General features: G+C 34.4%; 1 protein-coding gene and 1 long non-coding RNA gene across 2 annotated transcripts; one reads left to right on the top strand and one right to left on the bottom strand.

The window, feature by feature from the left end:
• Window positions 1-17,238: 17,238 nt before the first annotated feature.
• On the bottom strand, window positions 17,239-18,681 carry LOC107177417 (uncharacterized). Its single transcript, XR_008050644.1, has 3 exons — window positions 18,455-18,681; window positions 17,546-17,669; window positions 17,239-17,462 (listed from the first exon to the last, which is right to left on the bottom strand). It is a non-coding gene; the product is annotated as an uncharacterized LOC107177417 (long non-coding RNA).
• Window positions 18,682-19,097: 416 nt separating this feature from the next.
• LOC102619729 (uncharacterized) lies at window positions 19,098-21,170 on the top strand. The gene has a single exon (XM_006464251.4). The coding sequence runs from the start codon at window positions 19,098-19,100 to the stop codon at window positions 21,168-21,170; it is 2,073 nt and encodes a 690-aa protein (XP_006464314.2).
• The last annotated feature ends 1,107 nt before the right edge of the window (window positions 21,171-22,277 follow it).

Below are 22,277 nucleotides of genomic sequence, written 5' to 3' on the forward strand. Positions count from 1 at the left end.
CTTGGGTTTGAAAAATATTTTGTAAGGCGAGCATAAGCTCTGGAGACTTTGTAATAGAATTCATCCATTCTTTTACCTGATCTTCGAAGATTATGGCTTTATATTGGGCTTCATGTTCTTCAACCATTTCAATCCATGATTTGATGGGTATGGCAGAAGAAAGTAATTTTTCTTTAGAGGGGGTTGATAGGGATTCTTTGGAGGTTGCTTGTGACTCAGTGTCTTTAAGAACAACTTTATCTTTGTCTTTTTTCTTGGGCGGCATTATCTGTTTTGAAGAAATTCCCTGGTTAGAAAGTCAGGGATAGAATTCATATCTCCTTTAATAAATTCAATGTCAAAATAAAAAACATTCAAAATCTTGTCATCTTGCAAAAATCTATTTCGAAGCAATATTTTGAACATCTTTTTCCAAAACATGTTTTGCAGCTTTACAATCAATTCTGAGTAAAAATTTTTGATTTAATAAATCACTTTGAAATTTAGATATATATAAAACAATAGAAAGAATTTCTTTTTTAATAGTAGAGTAATTTCTTTGACATTCATTCCAATGAGCAGAAATGTACTGTACTATTTGTTCTTTATTATTTTCTCTTTGCTTTAATATTCCTCCATAACCTAAATCGGATGCATCAGTTTCAACTATTTTAGGTAATGCAGGATTAGCAAGAAACAAACATGGAATATCTTTAATAGAACTTTTTATGAGCTTAACAACTTTAGTGTGTTCATCTGTCCATGCAACAGGGTTTTTCTTTAATCAGTCATGCAAAGGTTTTGAAATCCTATTGATATGAGGACAAAAATCAAGAACATAATTTAAACTTCCTAAAAATCTTTGTAGTTGAGTTTTATCAAGAATTTTATCAGGAAATTTATCTGCGAATGCAAGAGATCGCTCAATAGGTGTAATAGTTCCTTTGGAGATGTAATGACCAAGGAATCTGATTTTTGTTTGGAATAATGAGACTTTAGAACTAGAAATGGCTAAACCAGCCTTTCTAGTGGCAAGATAGAAAGTTTTTAAATGTTTGAAATGTTGATCAATTGTTTGAGAAAAGATCAATACATCATCAATATAGACGATATAGAAATCGGAAAAAGGATTATAAATATCATTCATAATTCTTTGGAATTATGAAGGTGCATTCTTTAAACCGAATGGCATAACAGTCCATTCATATTGTCCAAAGGGAACAGTAAAAATAGTTTTATAACGATCTTTAGGATGGATTTGGATTTACCAGAAACCTGATTTCATATCAAAATTTGAAAATATGAAAGCAGAATGCAGTTTTTGGAGTAAATCTTTTTTATTAGGTATGGGATACCTAATCCATTTTAATGCTTTATTTAGGGGTTTGTAATTTATTACAAGTCTAGGTGTTCCTCTTTCTATTTCAGAGTTTTTATTAATATAGAAAGCGGCACAAGACCATGGAGACCGAGATTTTACAATGAGTCCTTTTGATTCTAAGTCTTTTATTTCTTCTTTACAATGTTGTTCCAATTCCATATTCATTTGGATTGGATGGGCTTTGGTAGGTATTTATTTTTCATTAAAAGAGTTTTCATAAGGCAAATCTACTAAATGTTGCTTTCTGTTCCAAAAAGCAGAGGGTAGATCCGCACATATTTCTTTTTCAATGAGGTCTTTAAAATAAGTGATCTTTCTTTTTACAAATTCGTTTTGTAATTGGTTTTCGATTCTTTGTAAACTCAAATCCTTTTTTAAACAAATCAGGTCATTTTGTTTTGACTTGAGGAGTACATTGATTTGGTTCTGATAAATAGAACATGCTTTAACTGTATTCAAATTTCTTATTTTAAGTTTCTCAATGAAAGGGAAAACAAGGTTTTTTGTTTTTGCTTTAAAAGATATACTGTCATAGTTAACAGTATAAGGGGTTATAAGGTTAATGAAGGGAGTTCCTAATATAATAGTATGATGGATATCATTTGTTAAAAGAAAGGAAGTCCTAAATTCAAAACCATTATTATATACTGAGGCATCAACTTTAGATTTTACTTTTAATTTTGAATTATTGGCGGCCGAGAGTCTTTCATTTGTTTTTTCATGAAATCTTTTAGGGACAATATCTTCTTTAATGCAATTTAGATCGGCACCAGTATCAAAAAGGGCAATGGTGTCAATCTCAAAGTCTTTAGAAAGAATTAATGTAATTTTTATTAGGTACTTTCTCGTAGTGATTTGTTTTAAAACAAACAGAAAATCATTTGGTATGGATTCAATGTTTTCCACGTTTTGTTCATTTTCATTATCAGTTTCAATTTCTTTATTAGAATTATCATCTAATTGTCTTTGTAGGAGGAGTTGAATGGTTTCAGAATCACTTTTTTGTTTTTCTTTTAATTCTTTTATCTCAAGTTTGATTTCTTTTATCTCTTTTTGAAGGTCTTGGATACTAGGAGCTATAGTTTTCTTTGTTTTCTTTTTATCCAAAATCTTAGTGAGATCATAAGTATTCCTTTTAATTATTGGGGCTTTGGAAGTTTCTGTTTTATTGAGTTCTAGGGTTTTTAAAAGTTTATCAACGTATTCTTTTTGAAGATTTGGATCAGAAATATATTTAACCAATTCTAGAAAAGTCTCTTGTTTTTTAGTCAAGACATTAATCTTCTTTAAATAAGATTCTGTATCAGAATCACTATCACTGGATACAGATGTATCTGAGTCAATTAACTCATCAACCTGTAGAGGTTCACTATCTCCCGTCATGGAAGACTCAGAGTCTGAAGACTCTACAAACAGAGAGGTGACTTTAGAAAGGGTTTCTTCATCAAGGCCAAACTCATGGAGCTTTCTATTCATTCTACAAAATTTTACAGTATGGCATTTCTTTCCACACTTGTAACATGTGGCTTCTTTGTAGTTAAAAGGGGCTTTCTGTTTCGCTCTAAAATCCTTCTTTCCAGAGAAGTTAGGCTTCTTATAAGGCCTTGAAGGTTTCTTATACGAAAGTTCTCTAGATTCTTGGAAAGATTTCCTATGGCTCTTGGACTTGTAATGTTTTTTGTAAGGTCGTGAAGAACACTTACCATTACAATCTTTAGAGATGGAAGTTTTAAAGGGGTCATAATTGAATTGCTTACAGAAACTGCCTAATTCTTGCTTAGATTTCCTAAGCTCCCATTTTAGATGTTTCTGAAGTTTCAAATCCTGGCAAATCTTTAAGCCTTCCTTATTAACAAAACTGACTAATTCACCGTAGGTGAGTTCGTCATAAGGAATACGGTTATCATAGAGGGCTTTTATGGAATTCCTAACCTTTTCTCCTAATATGGTAGGTAAACCTGCAAGGAATTTTTCCTTCCAAGTTATATGATTTGCATCATCCCTAAGGAAGAGTCTGGTAAAGAATGTGGTTTTGTAACTTTGGAATTCACTAAGTTTCCTAGATCTCAGGTTATATAGTAACTCATCATTTTTATCTCTTAGGTGTGAAGGATCACCTATGAAATGAAGGAATATAGTCAAAATCAAGGTAGCAACAGCATCTTAAATTGGACTATTGATTTCATCAAGGATGGGGGCTCCATTCTCATCTGTCTGAATAGAGTCAAGGATATCTAATTGTTGCTGTTTGGTGAGAAGATGATCCCACCAACCTTTAAGTTGACCAGTAAAACCAGCAATGAGAATTTCTACAATGGCCTTGTCAGAAGTTCCCAACTGAGTTTTATAAGCATTGGTTGTCATGGTCATTTGTTGCAACAATCTTAGGATGTTGTATTCAGACATATCATCAAGGTTCCACTCATAGATAGAAGATGCATTAAATCGTGATTGGTTTAATGCAGCAAGTCTGTTGTCTATGGCCAAATCAGGTGGAGACTTGACAGTAGGTATGGCTAATTCCCAATGGATTTTGTTGGCTTTGGAAATAGGTTCTTCTTTAAATGCTTCTATATCAGAAGAGGCTATAGAAACATTGTCTTGTTCTAGTACACCAATCTTGCTAGATTGGGCACTATCAGGGGCTATTTGGATTTTACTAGAAGAGGAAGAAGAAGCTTTTATTCTATCTAGTTTTTCTTTAATGGCTTTAGCAAAATCTGATTTTGACTCTTGAACAAACTTTTGACTAGTTTTCGAAACCTGAAAAGGTTTGAAAATAGACTCCTTAAGCTTTTTGTCAGAATCCGATTTTGATGTAACAGGGGAAACAGCTATGGTTGACTTCTGGAATTGATTTTCTATTCTGGTCAACTGTTTTTCTATTGTGTTTAGATTAGCATTACAGAAATTATTCTGTTGAATAATGCTATCTAAATCTGTCTCCGGGTCTTTATGAATTTTATAAGGTGAGGTTTTAATCTCAATAGGAGGTTCGCCATGATCAATGGTTATACTTCTAAGAGAAAGAAGCATTAATTGAATTGCGGATACAGAAAAGATAGAATCATTTCTGACAAGAAAGCAAAACACCTTTCGATATATATAAATCCATATCTACGGAATTCTACTGTTTCCGCAGAAATGAAAGAAAGGGGGAACAGCATTGAGTTCCTAAAACACAAAGGGGATATGGCGAAATTGGTAGACGCTACGGACTTAATTGGATTGAGCCTTAGTATGGAAACTTACTAAGTGATAACTTTCAAATTCAGAGAAACCCAGGAATTAAAAATGGGTAATCCTGAGCCAAATCCTCTTCTCTTTTCCAAGAACAAACATGGGTTTAGAAAGTGAAAAGGGGGGATAGGTGCAGTGACTCAATGGAAGCTATTTTAACAAATGAAGTTGACTACCCATTTTGGTAAATAAAAAAGAAAGTAAAATAAAGGATAAGGGTATATAGACTAGGTTTACGCAATGAAAAACTAACTCAAAAAATCACAATGAAATTCTTATTTCTTTTTATGAAAAAGAAAAAAGCTACTATGAATCGATTCTAAGTTGAAGAAAGAATCGAATATTCTTGACTCAAATCATTCACTCCACCTTCGTGGTCTGATCGATCATTTCTTTTGAATTTTGAAGAATTGATTAATCAGACGAGAGTAAAAATAGAGTCACATTCTACATGTCAATATTAATATGGGCAACAATGAAATTTATAATGAAAGGAAAATCTGTCGACTTTAGAAATCATGAGGGTTCAAGTCCCTCAACGAATTCGCCAATTATGAGTTGGGTGCTTTAACCATTCAGTCATGGATGCTTAGTGGGGATCCTTGTACATGGTGAATAACCAAATTTTAATTGAAATGAAATCTTTAGGATAAATCAATGTAATTTAGGAGGAATCAATGAAAGGACATCAATTCAAATCCTGGATTTTCTAATTGAGAGAGATCAACAATTCTCACAATTTCTTAGATTCAAGAACCCAATTCAATTCAGTGGAATCTTTAATTCACATTTTTTTCCAGCAAGAACGTTTTATAAAACTTTTGGATCCACGAATTTGGAGTATCCTACTTTCACACAATTCACAGGGTTCACACACACACACATGCGCATATATTGGAATGCAAATATTTGATATAAATCTTGTTAAATATATAGATATTAAGCAAGTTATTGAGTAACTTATTTATTTTCCATGTCAGATTAGGGTCTTAATATTTTCACACGATTATTAAATGGCTCATGTTTAGGTCAGCTTAAACTTGACACAGCACAAGATTGACATGACACAAACACGACCTGATAACCGTTTTGCTACTCCTTGCTACGCAGATGGTTTGGTTCTGTTTGAGGACTAAGCGTCATAAAGGCTCATCAGAGAAAGAGTTATGGCACCGACAAGATCTTTCAGTATATAGCCATTACTACTTAAAGGGTCATCCGATTTCTACGAATTGACAAAATCATTGCTTGTTTCAGCCTGGCTGATATTGCCAATGAGATTAGAATAAAACATCTTTGTCCCAGGAGCCACTAACTAAAGAGTTGTGGGGGTTTATATTCGATGAAATTAAACGAAAAGCTAAGCATGCAGATGAAATTAGAAGAAAAGCTGAATCTGGACATAATACCTAATTTTGCAAATGGTCCAAAGGCGGATATCAGAAAAGGTTTTCGGAAATTATTTTCAGCTAAAGGTGATTGTACTCTGAATGAAATGGATACAAAATGTGATCTCATCCAATACTTGGAAGAAGTTAACTTAGTTTTGATAAAAGCCTTATATTCTGGCACATTGTTACAGAATTCCTTTACGAAGAAACTGCTAAAGAAGTAATTTCAGATGAAAAGACTTACAATGCTAGAGAATTCAGCAAGATCCTCTCGGAATGCATGCTGTATCTTTTAGTTTTGAAGCCTACCATGCTTTTCCAAAAAAAATGTTAGATTGGAAATTCTCCGTGATGAGGCCAAGATTTGTTTTCAAGGAAAGATTTCACTGGCGATGAGAACAGAACTAAGTTCATATGTGACTGCCTTACCGTTAGATCAAGCAAAAAGGATGGTCGATAAGCTCCAAAGTCTTCATTGTTATAAGGATAAGAAATGGGAGATAGTGAGCAAAGTTCGGGTGGAATTGATATCATATGCAGCATGTCACAGCAGATCAACAAGGACACATGTCGAGCAAGTTAGTAATGGTGGGGAGCTTTTTACTTTTGTTTGGGTATTGATGGCTCATTTTGGTCTTGCGGAACCTAAATCAGAAGATTGAACACATATGTGTTGTGCAAAGTCACTGCATCCTTTCAATGTCAATGTTTCATCATCATTTTGCTGCACTCGATCGTGTACTATGAACACAAATTTAGGATACTTATCATTAGTCATAAATAAATCCTCGTGTTTGAATTTCAGCCAGTTGGGTTGGATGTGGTTTCTAGATGGATCAGAGTTATCTAGGCCCATGAATACTACTTCTATCACTACTCCAGGCCCAGGATAAGGTTCTAGCCCATGAGTCATCAACAACAAGAAAGCTGAAGTCAACCTCAAATTTGATTAGGAATTATTAGATTCAAGAACGCCAAAAAATATTTCAATTCTCAATTTATTTTCAAACTCAATAATTTTAATAATTCCAGTATTATTAAATTTGAGAACATCAAAAATTTAATTATTAAACAAAAATAAATTTAATTATCAATGATTCAATATGAAGAGGCTCTGATAGCACGTGTTAGAACAAAAAATCCTTTAGTGAAAAACATCGCCTATAATTCAAGAACATTCATTTTGTATCACCAAAAATTAATAATAAAATATGCAGAATCTTACCTGAATATAGTGCTTAATTGCTCTTCGGAGTAGTGTGGTTGGCTTTCTAGATCAACATGTTCTCATAGATAATCCTTTAATTTTCTCTATATTCTCTCTCTCTCTAATAATGGAATGTCAGAAAAAATAAAAAGATACGTGTGACCTGGAGACCATGACCACTTATATTGACAACTTTTCCTATTGTTTTTAAGTATTCTTATTTTAGCCTATCATAGAAATAAAAATTACACTTAAGTCTTTACACATTAAAACTCCACACTCTATGAGATACATTAAGCTCATATTACTAAAAATCTTAATGGATTACTTTTAATTAGGCTTATCCTTATATGACAGTTCACAACACATAATTATTCACAGATAAACGCAACATTAAATTAAGGGTCCAACAATTCTAAATTAAAAATCTAACAGGAACAACATAAATGGAAACCAAAATGCTAAAAGCTCCTTATGCTTCTTCTCCGAAATATCTTTTGCAAGTACACTGAACAGATTACCGAGATTATCACTTTATTATCGGTGCCTTTTTGGAGAGGAGCAAACAAAATCAAGATCGTTTGTAATGAAGACTGAACAAGATTACACCTCGTATGTTCCAGTTATCCGATATTTGCTTGACGCTTTCAAGAATTGGATTAACCATTTTTTGTGTTGCTATAAAAATTTGAAACAATGGATTTTAGCGTCTTGAATGTTATTTTTGAGAGAACAAAAACAGGAATAGATAGATTGAGGATTTTTTCTTTTTTGGTTGAAATTTTAATTTGTAACTTATATTATTAGCTTCTAGAAATATCTGTTGTTAAAATCATAAGTAGCTGAATTAATCGATGAAAAATGAGCCAACTCACTAGTGTGTGGAAAAACCAAGTTAAATTAAAAAGAATGCGTCGGTACTAAGGCCTACTGTGAACAAAAGGAGAACTCTATCACTCAGTCGCTGGCCTTTAGCTGAACAAATTCTCTTGATAGCCTTTGGATCATTTTTGGCATCCTGCATGGTAAAGTCTAGAACGCTATCTTTTATGGGACCTGGTATATGATTTGATTGTGCAATGTGCACATTAAAAAAATATTGATTTATATTTTTCCTTTATATGCTGGCCTAGTGTAAGTTTAATCGTTAGAAAACATCAAAATAGTTAATGTTTCAACCTTTCTTTTTGTATATATTTGCATAACTCACTTTCAACCAAGACAAAAGCAGGTTAATAATTGATGCAAAATGTCTAACGTCATTCATGCCAAATATCTAACTTCATTTTCATTTTTTTTCCCCCTAAAGATCAATCTTTTATTAGGCGAGTCTTGGTCTAGAGTTGGGTTTTCGCTCGTGCCCTCAATTTTATTATGTAATATGCATACAAGTTCAAGTCTTTACATGATGCGGATATTTTTTATCACATAAATGTAAGTATGGTATCTTTTCAAAATATTAGTGGGAGCAAATTTTTAAGTTAATTTTGTGTCCTTTGTTCATTTTATTTTTTTTTCTTTTTTTTTTTAACTTTGTGCAAAGAGAATTTTGTCTCTTTCATGATGTTTTTCTACCCAAATCTTCAAGTTTATTGTGGTTGTGATTATTTTTTGTTATTAGTATGATAGTAATGGTTTTCTTTCAGATCATAGATTCATATCAAGAGGATTTTAGGCTACAGTTTCTTGATCTTTGTGAAAAAAATTCATGCTATATCAGTTGAAATGACCTAATCCATTAAAGGATGATGATGCTTTGAAAGAGACGAGCAGATATCTTGTGGAGCTTAAATCAGATATCTCCAGGATATTTATTGGTAGAGATTTTTTTTTGTAGAAATACATCTGTTGCACTAGCTTGTATCCTTGACAATTGTCTGTGTACAGATCAATTCGTACAAATGTTACTATATTTGATGTTTGAAAATGAAACGAAAAATTTATTGTGTTTTTTTTTTTAATTAGGCCCACCTCTAAAGAAAAAACGAAATTAATGCTTGTTCGTTTTAAGTGCACGATAATTCACATGGGCCCCATAATAGATAATATTATCTAGTATCTACTTCATGTTCCGATGCCAAAGATATTGTATTAACAAATTTTTTTTTTTAATTTTTTGAATCTTATAGCGGCACACCGTAATAATATTATTTAGAACTAAATTATCAAACGTGTTTTCATTAGGGATGGCAATGTTACCTGCAAATTTATAAATTTGTCTAAATTTATCTATAAAATCCATCCGTTGCGGGTAATTTTACGGGTTGCGGGCGGACTTGATATTAGAAATTGAAATCCACATTACGTTGCGGGTGGGTTTGGTATTAACCAAATATCCGATGGATATCCGCCAAACCCGTAGTTTTTTCTCCAAATATTTTTAATGTAATTTTAATTGAAAAATAATTAAAGCTAAAAATATATAAATTAAATAAATATAAAGTGTAAACATGTCATGTGTTGTGTGTACAAGTTGCAACTCATAACTTAACTGAAAGGAAACCCAAACTATTTTCTTTTAACTTGTGAGCAGCAGCCGTAAAACCTAGCCTTCCAAACTATTTCATTTTCACTCATGAGCAGCAACAGCACACCCACTTTCTTTTCACATGTGAGCCGCAGCCGCAAATCCATGAATTTTTCATGGCATTTGTGGTTTTTAAATGTGAAAACTCATAAAAAAATCTATTGAGTACCATTGTAAATTTGATAATTGTCAAAACCTGTAACGAGTGCGGATGCGAATTTAGTAATTTAAATTTCGTGTAGGGAAAAGTTTGATAATATCAAACCGGCTGCAGGCAGTGCCTTTTGTTATCCTTAATTTGCACTGGTTTTACCAATCATGGTTTCATATTAAAAATGCATATATTCATATCTATATTCACTGTTTACAGCCAGCTGCTCGTATTAATTATTACTTTTTTTCTTTCGGGCTCAGCCCAGGAATTAGGTCTAATTTTGTACCTATTTATGTCGTTTTCAATCTCAACAAAGTTCGTGCTTTGAAGATCCATGCAGTTCTTTGGGCATATGTCATTACTTGGCGGAGTCCATCCACATCATCAGCATTAAAAGGGAAACATCCTTTTTCACTTCACTCACTCGTCTGGCTTCAGTGGACATCACGAACGTCCTCTCACTTTACCACCCCGTTGAAATCTACATAAAACAATAAAATTAAAATTAAAAATAAAAAAAGATTGACTTGGCTCTAATGTTCATCCTTCTACACTAACGGTAGAAACCCCACAGAACAAATATACAATTGCTCCTCCAGCTTTCAAGAACTCACCAACACTATATCAACTCTTTACACTAAAAGTTTTTTCAGCAAAAGGGAGAGAAAATGGATAATCCAATCCCTGAAAGTGTCAAGAAGACATGGGATAACTGGAACATACGAGGTGTAATCTTGTTCAGTCTTTTATTGCAAACCGTCTTGATTCTGCTTGCTCCCCTCCGGAAAGGCATGGGCTATAAACTCATAATCCTGCTAATCTGGTCAGCTTACTTTCTCGCAGACTCGGCTGCTACTTTTGCCATCGGACTCATAGCTGAAAGAGCAATAAATTCTCAAACTCCTACGAAGAGCAATGAGCTTCTAGTACTTTGGGCTCCATTTCTGCTGCTACACCTCGGTGGTCCAGACACCATAACTGCAGTTGCTCTCGAAGATAACGAACTCTGGCTCAGGCAATTGTTTGGACTCATATTCCAGGCTGGTTTCACTTTTTACGTCTTCCTCCTGTCGCTTCCAGGAAACAAGCTTTTTGTCCCAACAATTCTCGTGTTTATTGCGGGAATTATAAAGTGCTTTGAGAGGACTCGTGCCATGTATCTTGCAAGCTGGGAGAAATTCCGGGAATCTACTATCATTGAACTTGCAAAAGATGTTAAGGTGAACCAAGGTGGGGATTATCTCCAGCTGGCTTGCTCTGAAGTGTGAATCAAACTCAGAAGGTTTAAAACGGCAGCGTTTTTCACATGGATGTTATAAACTTAAGTCACATGAGGAAGCACGTGTTTCGCCTATAAACTGATAGCTTTCAAAACGACAGCCAAAGTATGTCGTTTAGAGGCATCCGTTAAGTGACGCATGTGAGAAGCATGTGAGCAGCCTAAGTTCAGTTCGTTAAATTCTGTTATGCACGTGTAGGGAAGCTGGGCAATCTGGGTTTGAGGTTCTTGTTACTGATGCCGTTATAAGCTGAGTAACGAAGCCGCTTCAGAAGGGTATTTCTAGAGTGATAGGAAAAAGAGAGAAGAGAGGATTGATTCTAGAGGATTCTCTGTATTCTCTTGTATCTCTGTGTATTTGATTCTCTATTGATAACCAATAAAAGACTAATCAAAGGCTTCTCCCGTGGATGTAGGTTGTGCCACCATTGGTACAACTGAACCACGTAACTCTCTGTTTCCTGTTACTTTGTGTGTTGATTCTTGTTCAATCTATTTGTCTTTGATCTTGATTGGGATTTTGAGATTATTGCTGTGAGGTTTCTGGATTGAGTCTTGTCAATTAGCAACATGACTAATCTTGTTCAAGGTCCTGGGCAGTGGATGATCTTGCTAGGTTAGTAAGCAGGTCAATTCACTACACTTGCGAATACTTCCAAATTTTCAGAGGGATAGTTGTCGATCTCTTCTCCAACTTCACTTATTTTCCTTTTGAAGAACCTTTTTCATTTGGTATTTTTGGTCCAGAAGATGGCTTGAGAATAATTAAGGTTGAACTCAAGTACTGAACTTGGTTTATGAAGTTCTGCACACCAAGATTCAGGTAACACATTCTGTAATCTTGCAGTTCATATGTTTTGGTTCACTCGTGGCTGCCCTTTCAGTTTTCTATTTCCAAGTTGAGAAGCATGGTCTCAATGATTTTGATCTTGGAGTTACATACACCCTGTTCTTGGGTGGCATAGCCCTCGACGTCATATCTTTCTTCATGGGCAATTTCTCCGAGTGGACATTTGCTGCTCTCCGGAATCATCACAAATCCTGCATAGCTCGTATTATCCGGTGGTTTCTCAATCTCAAGAGCTCAAGGTGGCAACAATCACGAATTGGTGGCAAGCACGGGGTGTTTGTGTTTGCTACTCCTTTCCTGCCTCGCAGATGGTCTGGTTCTGTCTCAGGACTAAGCGTCATAAAGGCTCATCAAAGCAAGAGGTACGGCATCGATAAAATCTTTCAGTACATAGCCATTACTACTTACAGGATCATCAAATTTCTGCAAATAGACAAAATCATTGCTTGTTTCGGCCTAGCTGATTTTGCCAATGAGATAAGAATAAAAACATCTCTGTCCCAGGAGCCATTAACTAAAGAATTGTGGGTGTTTATATTTAATGAAATTAAACGAAAATCTAAGAATGGGGATGAAATTAGAAGAAAAACAGAGTCTGGACAGGATCCAGAGATAAATGATCCAGAGGTAGGAACTATTAAAATTCCTAATTTTGAATATGATCTCGAGGCGGATATCAGAAAAGGTTTGCGGAAATTATTTTCAGCTAAAGGTGATTGTACTCTGAAGGAAATGGATACAAATTGTGATCTCATCCAATTCGTAGAAAAAGTTAATTTTAGTTTTGGTAAAAGCATTATATTCTGGCACATTGCTACAGAATTCCTTTACGAAAAAACTGCTAAAGAAGCAATTTCGGATGAAGAGACTTACAATGCTAGAGAATTCAGCAAGATCCTCTCGGACTACATGTTTTATCTTTTAGTTTTGAAGCCTACCATGATGAATTCCAAGGAGAATGTTGGATTGGAAACTCTCCGTGATGAGGCCAAGTTTCGTTTTCAAGGAAAAATTTCACCGGCGACGAGAGCGAAACTGAATTCATCTGTGAATTCCTTACCGGTAGATCAAGCAGAAAGGATGGTCGATAAGCTGCAAAGTCTTGATTATTTAAAGGATAAGAATGGGAGATAGTGAGCAAAGTGTGGGTGGAATTGATTTCTTATGCAGCGTATCACAGCAGATCAACAAGGACACATGTCGAACAAGTTAGTAATGGCGGGGAGCTTTTTACTTTTGTTTGGGTATTGATGGCTCATTTCGGTCTCCTGGAACCCAAATCAGAAGATTGAATTCATATGCACTGTGCAAGTCACCACATCATTTCAATGACAATGTCTCATCGTCATTTTGTTAAATTCGATCATGTACCATAAATAAAAATTTGGAATATTTATCATTAGTCATAAATAAAACAATAAATCCTTGTGTTTGAATTTCAGCCCATTGAGTTGGGTATGGTTTCTTGATGGATCAGAGGTATCGAGGCCCATGAACCACTATTTCTCTCGCTACCCTAGGCCTGGGATAAGATTCTGGCCCATGGGTCACCAACATCAAGAAAGCTGAAGCTTGTCCGAAATTCCGAATCAATCACATTTGGGATTTTTGGCTATGAAATCGAAGATGATATTAATTTGCATTTTATATATACGGTGATAAACTTTTTTTTTTCCCGAAGTTGATGATTATTTGTTACCACAATTTTTTTTTTCCAAAATTAAAACATGAAAGGTGGGACAGGAAAGATACCCATTTATATATAACCGATTCAAACATGAATTTAGTACAATAATTTTATAGAAACTGATTTATATACGTCTTACTCTCAAGATTTTGTTTCAAAATTAAATAAAAATAATATGTTTTAATAGAAATTTGACCTTTAAAGTTCGTGTATGTATTAATTGGTTCTTAGATATCTAAAAATTCACAAAAACACATCGAAATAGGTTCAATTTATGAGAGTAGTCTACATATTATTTTCTCGCTTTTCTTACAAAAAATGAGTATTTCACACGACCCATGTGATCGGCATATAACTCGTATATAACTTCGCATAATATTCACTCATGAATTGGGCTCTCAACATATCAAATATCTATCAATTGCTCTTCGCTTGCCGATTGCCTGACGATTTCTATAGTCCACCATCACTCTGAACTCTGAAGCGAAAAATTCTTAAGGATATTCCAATTTGAAATGTTCATTTATGACTACTAATGTGAGAAAAATATGAATATGCAATTATATAAATTGACACTAATTTTGAACTATTTCTATACAGGATCTTTCTGATGTAGTGCAAGACAAATTGCTGGAACCCTTTAGTCTAAAGTAGCCGTTAGGGATGTGGGAACAATGAACAACAGGACGTGTGCAGTCGAGTAAAACAAATCGATGCCAGTAAATATTTTTATAATACATCCCATGCTGGCGACAAATATTCTATTATTCAAATCACTTTTGGAGCTTATGCCAAATATCTAACTTCATTTTCATCTTCTTTTTTTCCCTAAAGATCGATCTTTTATTAGGCGAGTCTTGGTCTAGAGTTGGGTTTTCGCTTGTGCCCTCAATTTCATTATGTAATATGTATACAAGTTCAAGTCTTTACATGATGCAGACAATTTTTTTATCACATAAATGTAAGTATGGTCGATATCCTTTCAAAATATTAGTGGGAGCAAATTTTTAAGTTAATTTTGTGTCCTTTGTTCATTTTATTTATTTATTTTTACTTTGTGTAAAGATAATTTTGTCTCTTTCATGATGTTTGTCTACCCAAATCTTCAAATTTATTGTGGTTGTGATTATTTTTTGTCATAATAATGGTTTTCTTTCTGATCATAGATTCATATCAAGAGGATTTTAGCTAGGCTACCACTTCTTGATCTTAACGAAAAAAACTCATGCTATATCAATTGAAATGACCTAATCAATTAAAGGATGATGATGCTTCGCACGAGACGAGCAGATATCTTGTGGAACTTAAATCAGATATCTCCAGGATATTTATTGGTAGAGATATTTTTTTGTAGAAGTACATCTGTTGCACGAGCTTGTATCCTTGATAATTGTCTGTGTACAGATTAATTCAGACAAATGTTACTATATTTGATGTTTGAAAATGAAACGAAAAATTTATTGTGTTTTTTTTTTTCAAATTAGGCCCACATCCAAAGGAAAAATGAAATTAATACTTGTTCGTTTTATGTGAACGCTAATTCGTATAGCCCCCCCCCCCCCCCCAATAGATAATATTATCTACTTCCTGTTCTGATGCCAAAGATATTGTATTTACAAAAAATTTTTATTTATATTTTTTGAATCTTTGAGTAGCACACTGTAATAATATTATTTTGAACTAACTTATCAAACGTGTTTCCACTGATTTTTACCAATCATGTTTTCATATTAAAAATGCACACATCTATACTTACTATTTACAAGAAGCTGCTGGTATTAATTATTACTTGTTTTCTTTCGGGCTCAGCCCAGGAATTATGTCTAATTTTGTACCTATTTATGTCGTTTTCAATCTCAGCGAAGTTCGTGCTTCGGAGATCCATGCAGTTCTTTGGGCATATGTCGGGGTTTTTAATTAAATATGTCTTAAAAGTAGTATATTTAGTTAAATATACTCTATGTTTGAAAATTATCTAAGTATGTCTTTTTCTGTGGTACATTGTCTAAAATATCCCTAAAGAAAAATATAAAACACACACACAACTCATAACACTCTTTGTTTCTCACATATTTATCACCTATACAAAAACTCACACCACACTCAAAATCACTCACAAACAGCTAATGCACTGAGTTTGTTTGCAGCTGGGTGTATTATTCATCCCATGATTAAAATATTTGAAACTTTTTTATTTTATTTTGGGCTATCTATTCAATTTGTTGACATTATATTATTTTTAGAGTTTTGTTTGGTTTGTGATAAACATTAAAGCAACTCATATTTTCATTACATTTGTATCATATGACTGTTATTTGATGGATTTTATAACTACATTCGTTAAAATCTGAAGTTGTTGTCAAATTTTTTTCTGCACCCGACATACACGACAGCAGTCGTGTATGTATGTATTTACACGACTGTAGTCGTGAAAATGTGCAAAAAATTTCAATTATTATGACACCTTATCATTCTATTGGTTCAAAAAATATATATTTTTCACTATATATATCCTTTTACTATTACTAGACTATAGTCGTGTGTGTTAATAAGTTACACGACTACTAGCGTGTATGTATAAACTTACATACTATAATTGTTAATAAGTTACACGACTACTATGAACCTTATATACTTGTTATTTTTTGTTGTTTTAATTTTTTTAATATCTTTCATATTTAGTGATAAATTTCTACCTTTTTGTTTCGCAGATGAATAAACATGTTTGTGTGACTTTCTAAGAACAAGTATTGAAGGGAGGCGACCAGAAGCTTATAAAATATGGACCGAGTGTTTTGGTTGAAAATGCCAAAAATTTATGATGAATGTTAAACAACTTCTATTGTATTACGACTTATTTACGATTTCAATAACTATTGGATTTGTGTTATTTGATAGGCAACCGGACTATAGTTAGTTTCATTTATTTGAAGTTTGATATGTTTAAAATCTATATTGATTGTGTCATCAATATAATGAATGATTGAAAAGAGTTTTTATTCTGTGCACATACCCAAGTACAATCGTGTATTTTGGCTGTTAAAAAACTGGTCATGTTTATTTCTAAATACTCGACTACAGTCATGTATCTGTGCAAATACCCGATTGTCACAGAGAGCTTGTCATATTTATTTCTAAATACTCGACCATAGTTGTGTATCTGTGCAAATACTCGACTGCAGTCGAGTATTTTGTCACAGAGAGCTTGTCATTTTTATTTGTAAATACCCGACTATAGTCGTGTATCTGTGCAAATACCCAACTGCAGTCGAGTATTTTGTCACAGAGCTTTTTATGTTTATTTCCAAATACCCGACCGCAGTCGTGTATCTGTGCAAATACCCGACTGCAGTCGAGTATTTTGTCACAGAGCGTATTATGTTTATTTCCAAATACCCGACTGTAGTCATGTATCTGTGCAAATACCCGACTGCAGTCGTGTATTCTCTTACAGTTTATTCCCTGTGCATATATTGTGCAAACTATCTTATCTATCATTAATATAAATAACAAAGAAATAAAATATATTAATACTGTCAATTGTCTTTAATGACATCAAATATCAACAACATCCTCATTACAACTATTACATCTCATAATCCAAAAAATGACACTACAAAATTTTTTTCCATGACCTATGCCCAAATAATTTTACAACCAAGGCTTGTCGAAATTGTGTAACATGATCTTGTTGGCAGTATGAATTGACATCAAGTCCATGGGCTAGGACCTCCAAGTACCGCAACAAAAATGCTCCACAGTCACCACTAAAAAAATTCATATAAATCAATTGTTAAAAATCATCATTCTTATTATTATGTTCAAAACACATTATGTATATAGTACATACCCTGATTTTTGTTGCGAGATGTCACGTACTCGCACAATGGGCCAAGGAATTTTCGAAATAACCTCACTACAGTCTGGATGTGTTTCGTGATATGCTATCTTTTGAAGTACTAGAGGTATCATGTCTGCAACATGCAGCAATTGTCTCACCAGTGTAACAATACAACAACACGACATCTTTAGATTATATTGTCTATTGGACTGAGTAGCTAGAGATATTAAGGTTTATCCTGTTTTCTATTGCATTGGTACCGTGTACACAAGAATAATTGTGCGACCACTTTATTAAGCATTTTATAGGATATTTGGTCTTTCTAACATCATAAGTGGGTCTTTTGAATGAGTTTTACCAATTTTTTGATGAAATCTCTCTGCACAGACGAAGTAAGTTGAGAAGAAGGCCTGCTATTCACCTTGTATGAAATCTGTGAAGTCACCCGGCCCCAATATATGGCCACCGTGCATATCAGTTATGAACTATAATTGAGTGTCATATTGCTAAGCTAAGGCTTGGTGTGTAGGTTTATAAGTATTCGGACTCTCGCACCTTACAAGCCATTTTTTTTGGATGAATTCTACCCGATGTGTGTGCAAAACAAATTGGATGACAATTAATCAGAAAATGAATATGTTAAATCAATTACTAGTGTAATCGAGTGAAGCCTTATTATCTGACTTTTGCAAGAGATGAAAATTAATGCAAGGTAAAAGACAAGCATAAGCCTAATCAAGTGAAGTCTTGTCATCTGACTTTTGCGAGATATGAAAATTAAGCTTTTGGCACAAGACTTTGCACACATTTCAATACCAGCTGCAAATGATTTTTTTCCAGGAAAATCAATAACTTGAGCTTTGAAACTTTCAAATTTTATTTTACATTAAAACAAAAAATTTGACTTTCTAAAAGTACCTGGAAGAGGAGACGCTGAAGCAGAGTGGGAGAATTGCAGCTACTGGTTTGTAGAGAGGCGAGAGTGTGTAGAAGAATAGTTGTAAAATGACAGGGATTTGTAAAATAGAGGAGGAGAAATCCAGAAGAACGGGCTGAAGAAGAAGCTGCTCATGAGAAAAAATTAGGGATTTTGTTACATGATTAGTTGTGGTAGTTTAGTTGATTTAGGTTTTTCATTAGGGTAATTTCGTAACTGCATATTAGAAAAGACACATACGAAGAATATTTGAGTATGGGGGTATTTTTAGATAAATACCCTTTTTTGGGGGTATACCACGGACAAATCCCTGGCATATGTCATTACTTGTGAAGTCCATCCACGTCATCAGCATTGAAAGGGAAACGTCCTCTTTCACTTTACTCACTCGTCTGGCTTCAATGTACATCACAAACGTCCTCTTTCACTTCCCCAATCCATTGAAATTTACATAAAACAATAAAATTTAAATTTGAAAAAAAAATTGACTTGACTTCATCCTTCTACACTAATGGTAGTAACACCACAGAACAAATATACAAATGCTCCTCCAGCTTTCAAGAACTCACCAACACTATAGCAACTGTTTACACTAAAAGTTTTTTTCAGCAAAAGGGAGAGAAAATGGTTAATCCAATCCCTGAAAGTGTCAAGAAGACATGGGATAACTGGAACATACGAGGTGTAATCTTGTTCAGTCTTTTATTGCAAACCGTCTTGATTCTGCTTGCTCCCCTCCGAAAAGGCATGGGCTATAAACTCATAATCCTGCTAATCTGGTCAGCTTACTTGCTCGCAGACTCGGCTGCTACTTTTGCCATCGGACTCATAGCTGAAAGAGCAACAAATTCTCAAACTCCTACGAAGAGCAATGAGCTTCTAGTACTTTGGGCTCCATTTCTGCTGCTACACCTCGGTGGTCCAGACACCATAACTGCATTTGCTCTCGAAGATAACGAACTCTGGCTCAGGCAATTGTTTGGACTCATATTCCAGGCTGGTTTCACTTTTTACGTCTTCCTCCTGTCGCTTCCAGGAAACAAGCTTTTTGTCCCAACAATTCTCGTGTTTATTGCGGGAATTATAAAGTGCTTTGAGAGGACTCTTGCCATGTATCTTGCAAGCGGGGAAAAATTCCGGGAATCTACTATCATTGAACTTGCAAAAGATGTTAAGGTGAACCAAGGTGGGGATTATCTCCAGGTGGCTTGCGAATACTTCCAAATTTTCAGAGGGATAGTTGTCGATCTCTTCTCCAACTTCACTGATTTTCCTTTTGAAGGTCCTTCATTTGGTATTTTTGGTCCAGAAGATGCCTTGAGAATAATTGAGGTTGAACTCAACTTGGTTTATGAAGTTTTGCACACCAAGATTCAGGTAACACATTCTGTAATCTTGCGGTTCATATGTTTTGGTTCACTCGTGGCTGCCCTTTCAGTTTTCTATTTCCAAGTTGAGAAGCATGGTCTCAATGATTTTGATCTTGGAGTTACATACACTCTGTTCTTGGGTGCTATAGCCCTCGACGTCATATCTTTCTTCATGGGCAATTTCTCCGAGTGGACGTTTGTTGCTCTCCGGAATCATCACAAATCCTGCATAGCTCGTATTATCCGGTGGTTTCTCAATCTCAAGAGCTCAAAGTGGCAACAATCACGCATTGGTGGCAAGCACGAGGTGTTTGTGTTTGCTACTCCTTTCCTGCTTCGCAGATGGTCTGGTTCTGTCTCAGGACTAAGCGTCATAAAGGCTTATCAAAGCAAGAGGTACGGCATCGATAAAATCTTTCAGCACATAGCCATTACTACTTGCAGGATCATCAAATTTCTGCAAATAGACAAAATCATTGCTTGTTTCGGCCTAGCTGATTTTGCCAATGAGATAAGAATAAAAACATCTCTGTCCCAGGAGCCATTAACTAAAGAATTGTGGGTGTTTATATTTAATGAAATTAAACGAAAATCTAAGAATGGGGATGAAATTAGAAGAAAAGCAGAGTCTCGACAGGATCCAGAGATAAATGATCCAGAGGTGGGAACTATTAAAATTCCTAATTTTGAATATGATCTCGAGGCGGATATCAGAAAAGGTTTGCGGAAATTATTTTCAGCTAAAGGTGATTGTACTCTGAAGGAAATGGATACAAATTGTGATCTCATCCAATTCGTAGAAAAAGTTAATTTTAGTTTTGGTAAAAGCATTATATTCTGGCACATTGCTACAGAATTCCTTTACGAAAAAACTGCTAAAGAAGCAATTTCGGATGAAGAGACTTACAATGCTAGAGAATTCAGCAAGATCCTCTCGGACTACATGTTGTATCTTTTAGTTTTGAAGCCTACCATGCTAAATTCCAAGGAGAATGTTGGATTGGAAACTCTCCGTGATGAGGCCAAGTTTTGTTTTCAAGGAAAAATTTCACCGGCGACGAGAGCAAAACTGAATTCATCTGTGAATTCCATGCCGTTGGATCAAGCAAAAAGGATGGTCGATAGGCTCCAAAGTCTTGATTATTTAAAGGATAAGAAATGGGAGATAGTGAGCAAAGTGTGGGTGGAATTGATGTCATATGCAGCATGTCACAGCAGAGCAACAAGGACACATGTCGAACAAGTTAGTAATGGCGGGGAGCTTTTTACTTTTGTTTGGGTATTGATGGCTCATTTCGGTCTCCTGGAACCCAAATCAGAAGATTGAATTCATATGCACTGTGCAAGTCACCACATCATTTCAATGACAATGTCTCATCGTCATTTTGTTAAATTCGATCATGTACCATAAATAAAAATTTGGAATATTTATCATTAGTCATAAATAAAACAATAAATCCTTGTGTTTGAATTTCAGCCCATTGAGTTGGGTATGGTTTCTTGATGGATCAGAGGTATCGAGGCCCATGAACCACTATTTCTCTCGCTACCCTAGGCCTGGGATAAGATTCTGGCCCATGGGTCACCAACATCAAGAAAGCTGAAGCTTGTCCGAAATTCCGAATCAATCACATTTGGGATTTTTGGCTATGAAATCGAAGATGATATTAATTTGCATTTTATATATACGGTGATAAACTTTTTTTTTCCCGAAGTTGATGATTATTTTTTACCACAATTTTTTTTTTTCCAAAATTAAAACATGAAAGGTGGGACAGGAAAGATACCCATTTATATATAACCGATTCAAACATGAATTTAGTACAATAATTTTATAGAAACTGATTTATATACGTCTTACTCTCAAGATTTTGTTTCAAAATTAAATAAAAATAATATGTTTTAATAGAAATTTGACCTTTAAAGTTCGTGTATGTATTAATTGGTTCTTAGATATCTAAAAATTCACAAAAACACATCGAAATAGGTTCAATTTATGAGAGTAGTCTACATATTATTTTCTCACTTTTCTTACAAAAAAATGAGTATTTCACACTACCCATGTGATCGGCATATAACTCGTATATAACTTCGCATAATATTCACTCATGAATTGGGCTCTCAACATATCAAATATCTATCAATTGCTCTTCGCTTGTCGATTGCCTGACGATTTCTATAGTCCACCATCACGCTGAACTCTGAAGCGAAAAATTCTTAAGGATATTCCAATTTGAAATGTTCATTTATGACTACTAATGTGAGAAAAATATGAATATGCAATTATATAAATTGACACTAATTTTGAACTATTTCTATACAGGATCTTTCTGATGTAGTGCAAGACAAATTGCTGGAACCCTTTAGTCTAAAGTAGCCGTTAGGGATGTGGGAACAATGAACAACAGGACGTGTGCAGTCGAGTAAAACAAAT

This window comes from Citrus sinensis, chromosome 7 (genome assembly GCF_022201045.2).
Source record: "Citrus sinensis cultivar Valencia sweet orange chromosome 7, DVS_A1.0, whole genome shotgun sequence".
NCBI lineage: Eukaryota > Viridiplantae > Streptophyta > Magnoliopsida > Sapindales > Rutaceae > Citrus > Citrus sinensis.

What these genes read in the sequence shown, in the direction of transcription:
- LOC102619729 (XM_006464251.4), top strand. Translation starts at nt 19,098, where the DNA reads ATGGTTAATCCAATCCCTGAAAGTGTCAAGAAGACATGGGATAACTGG.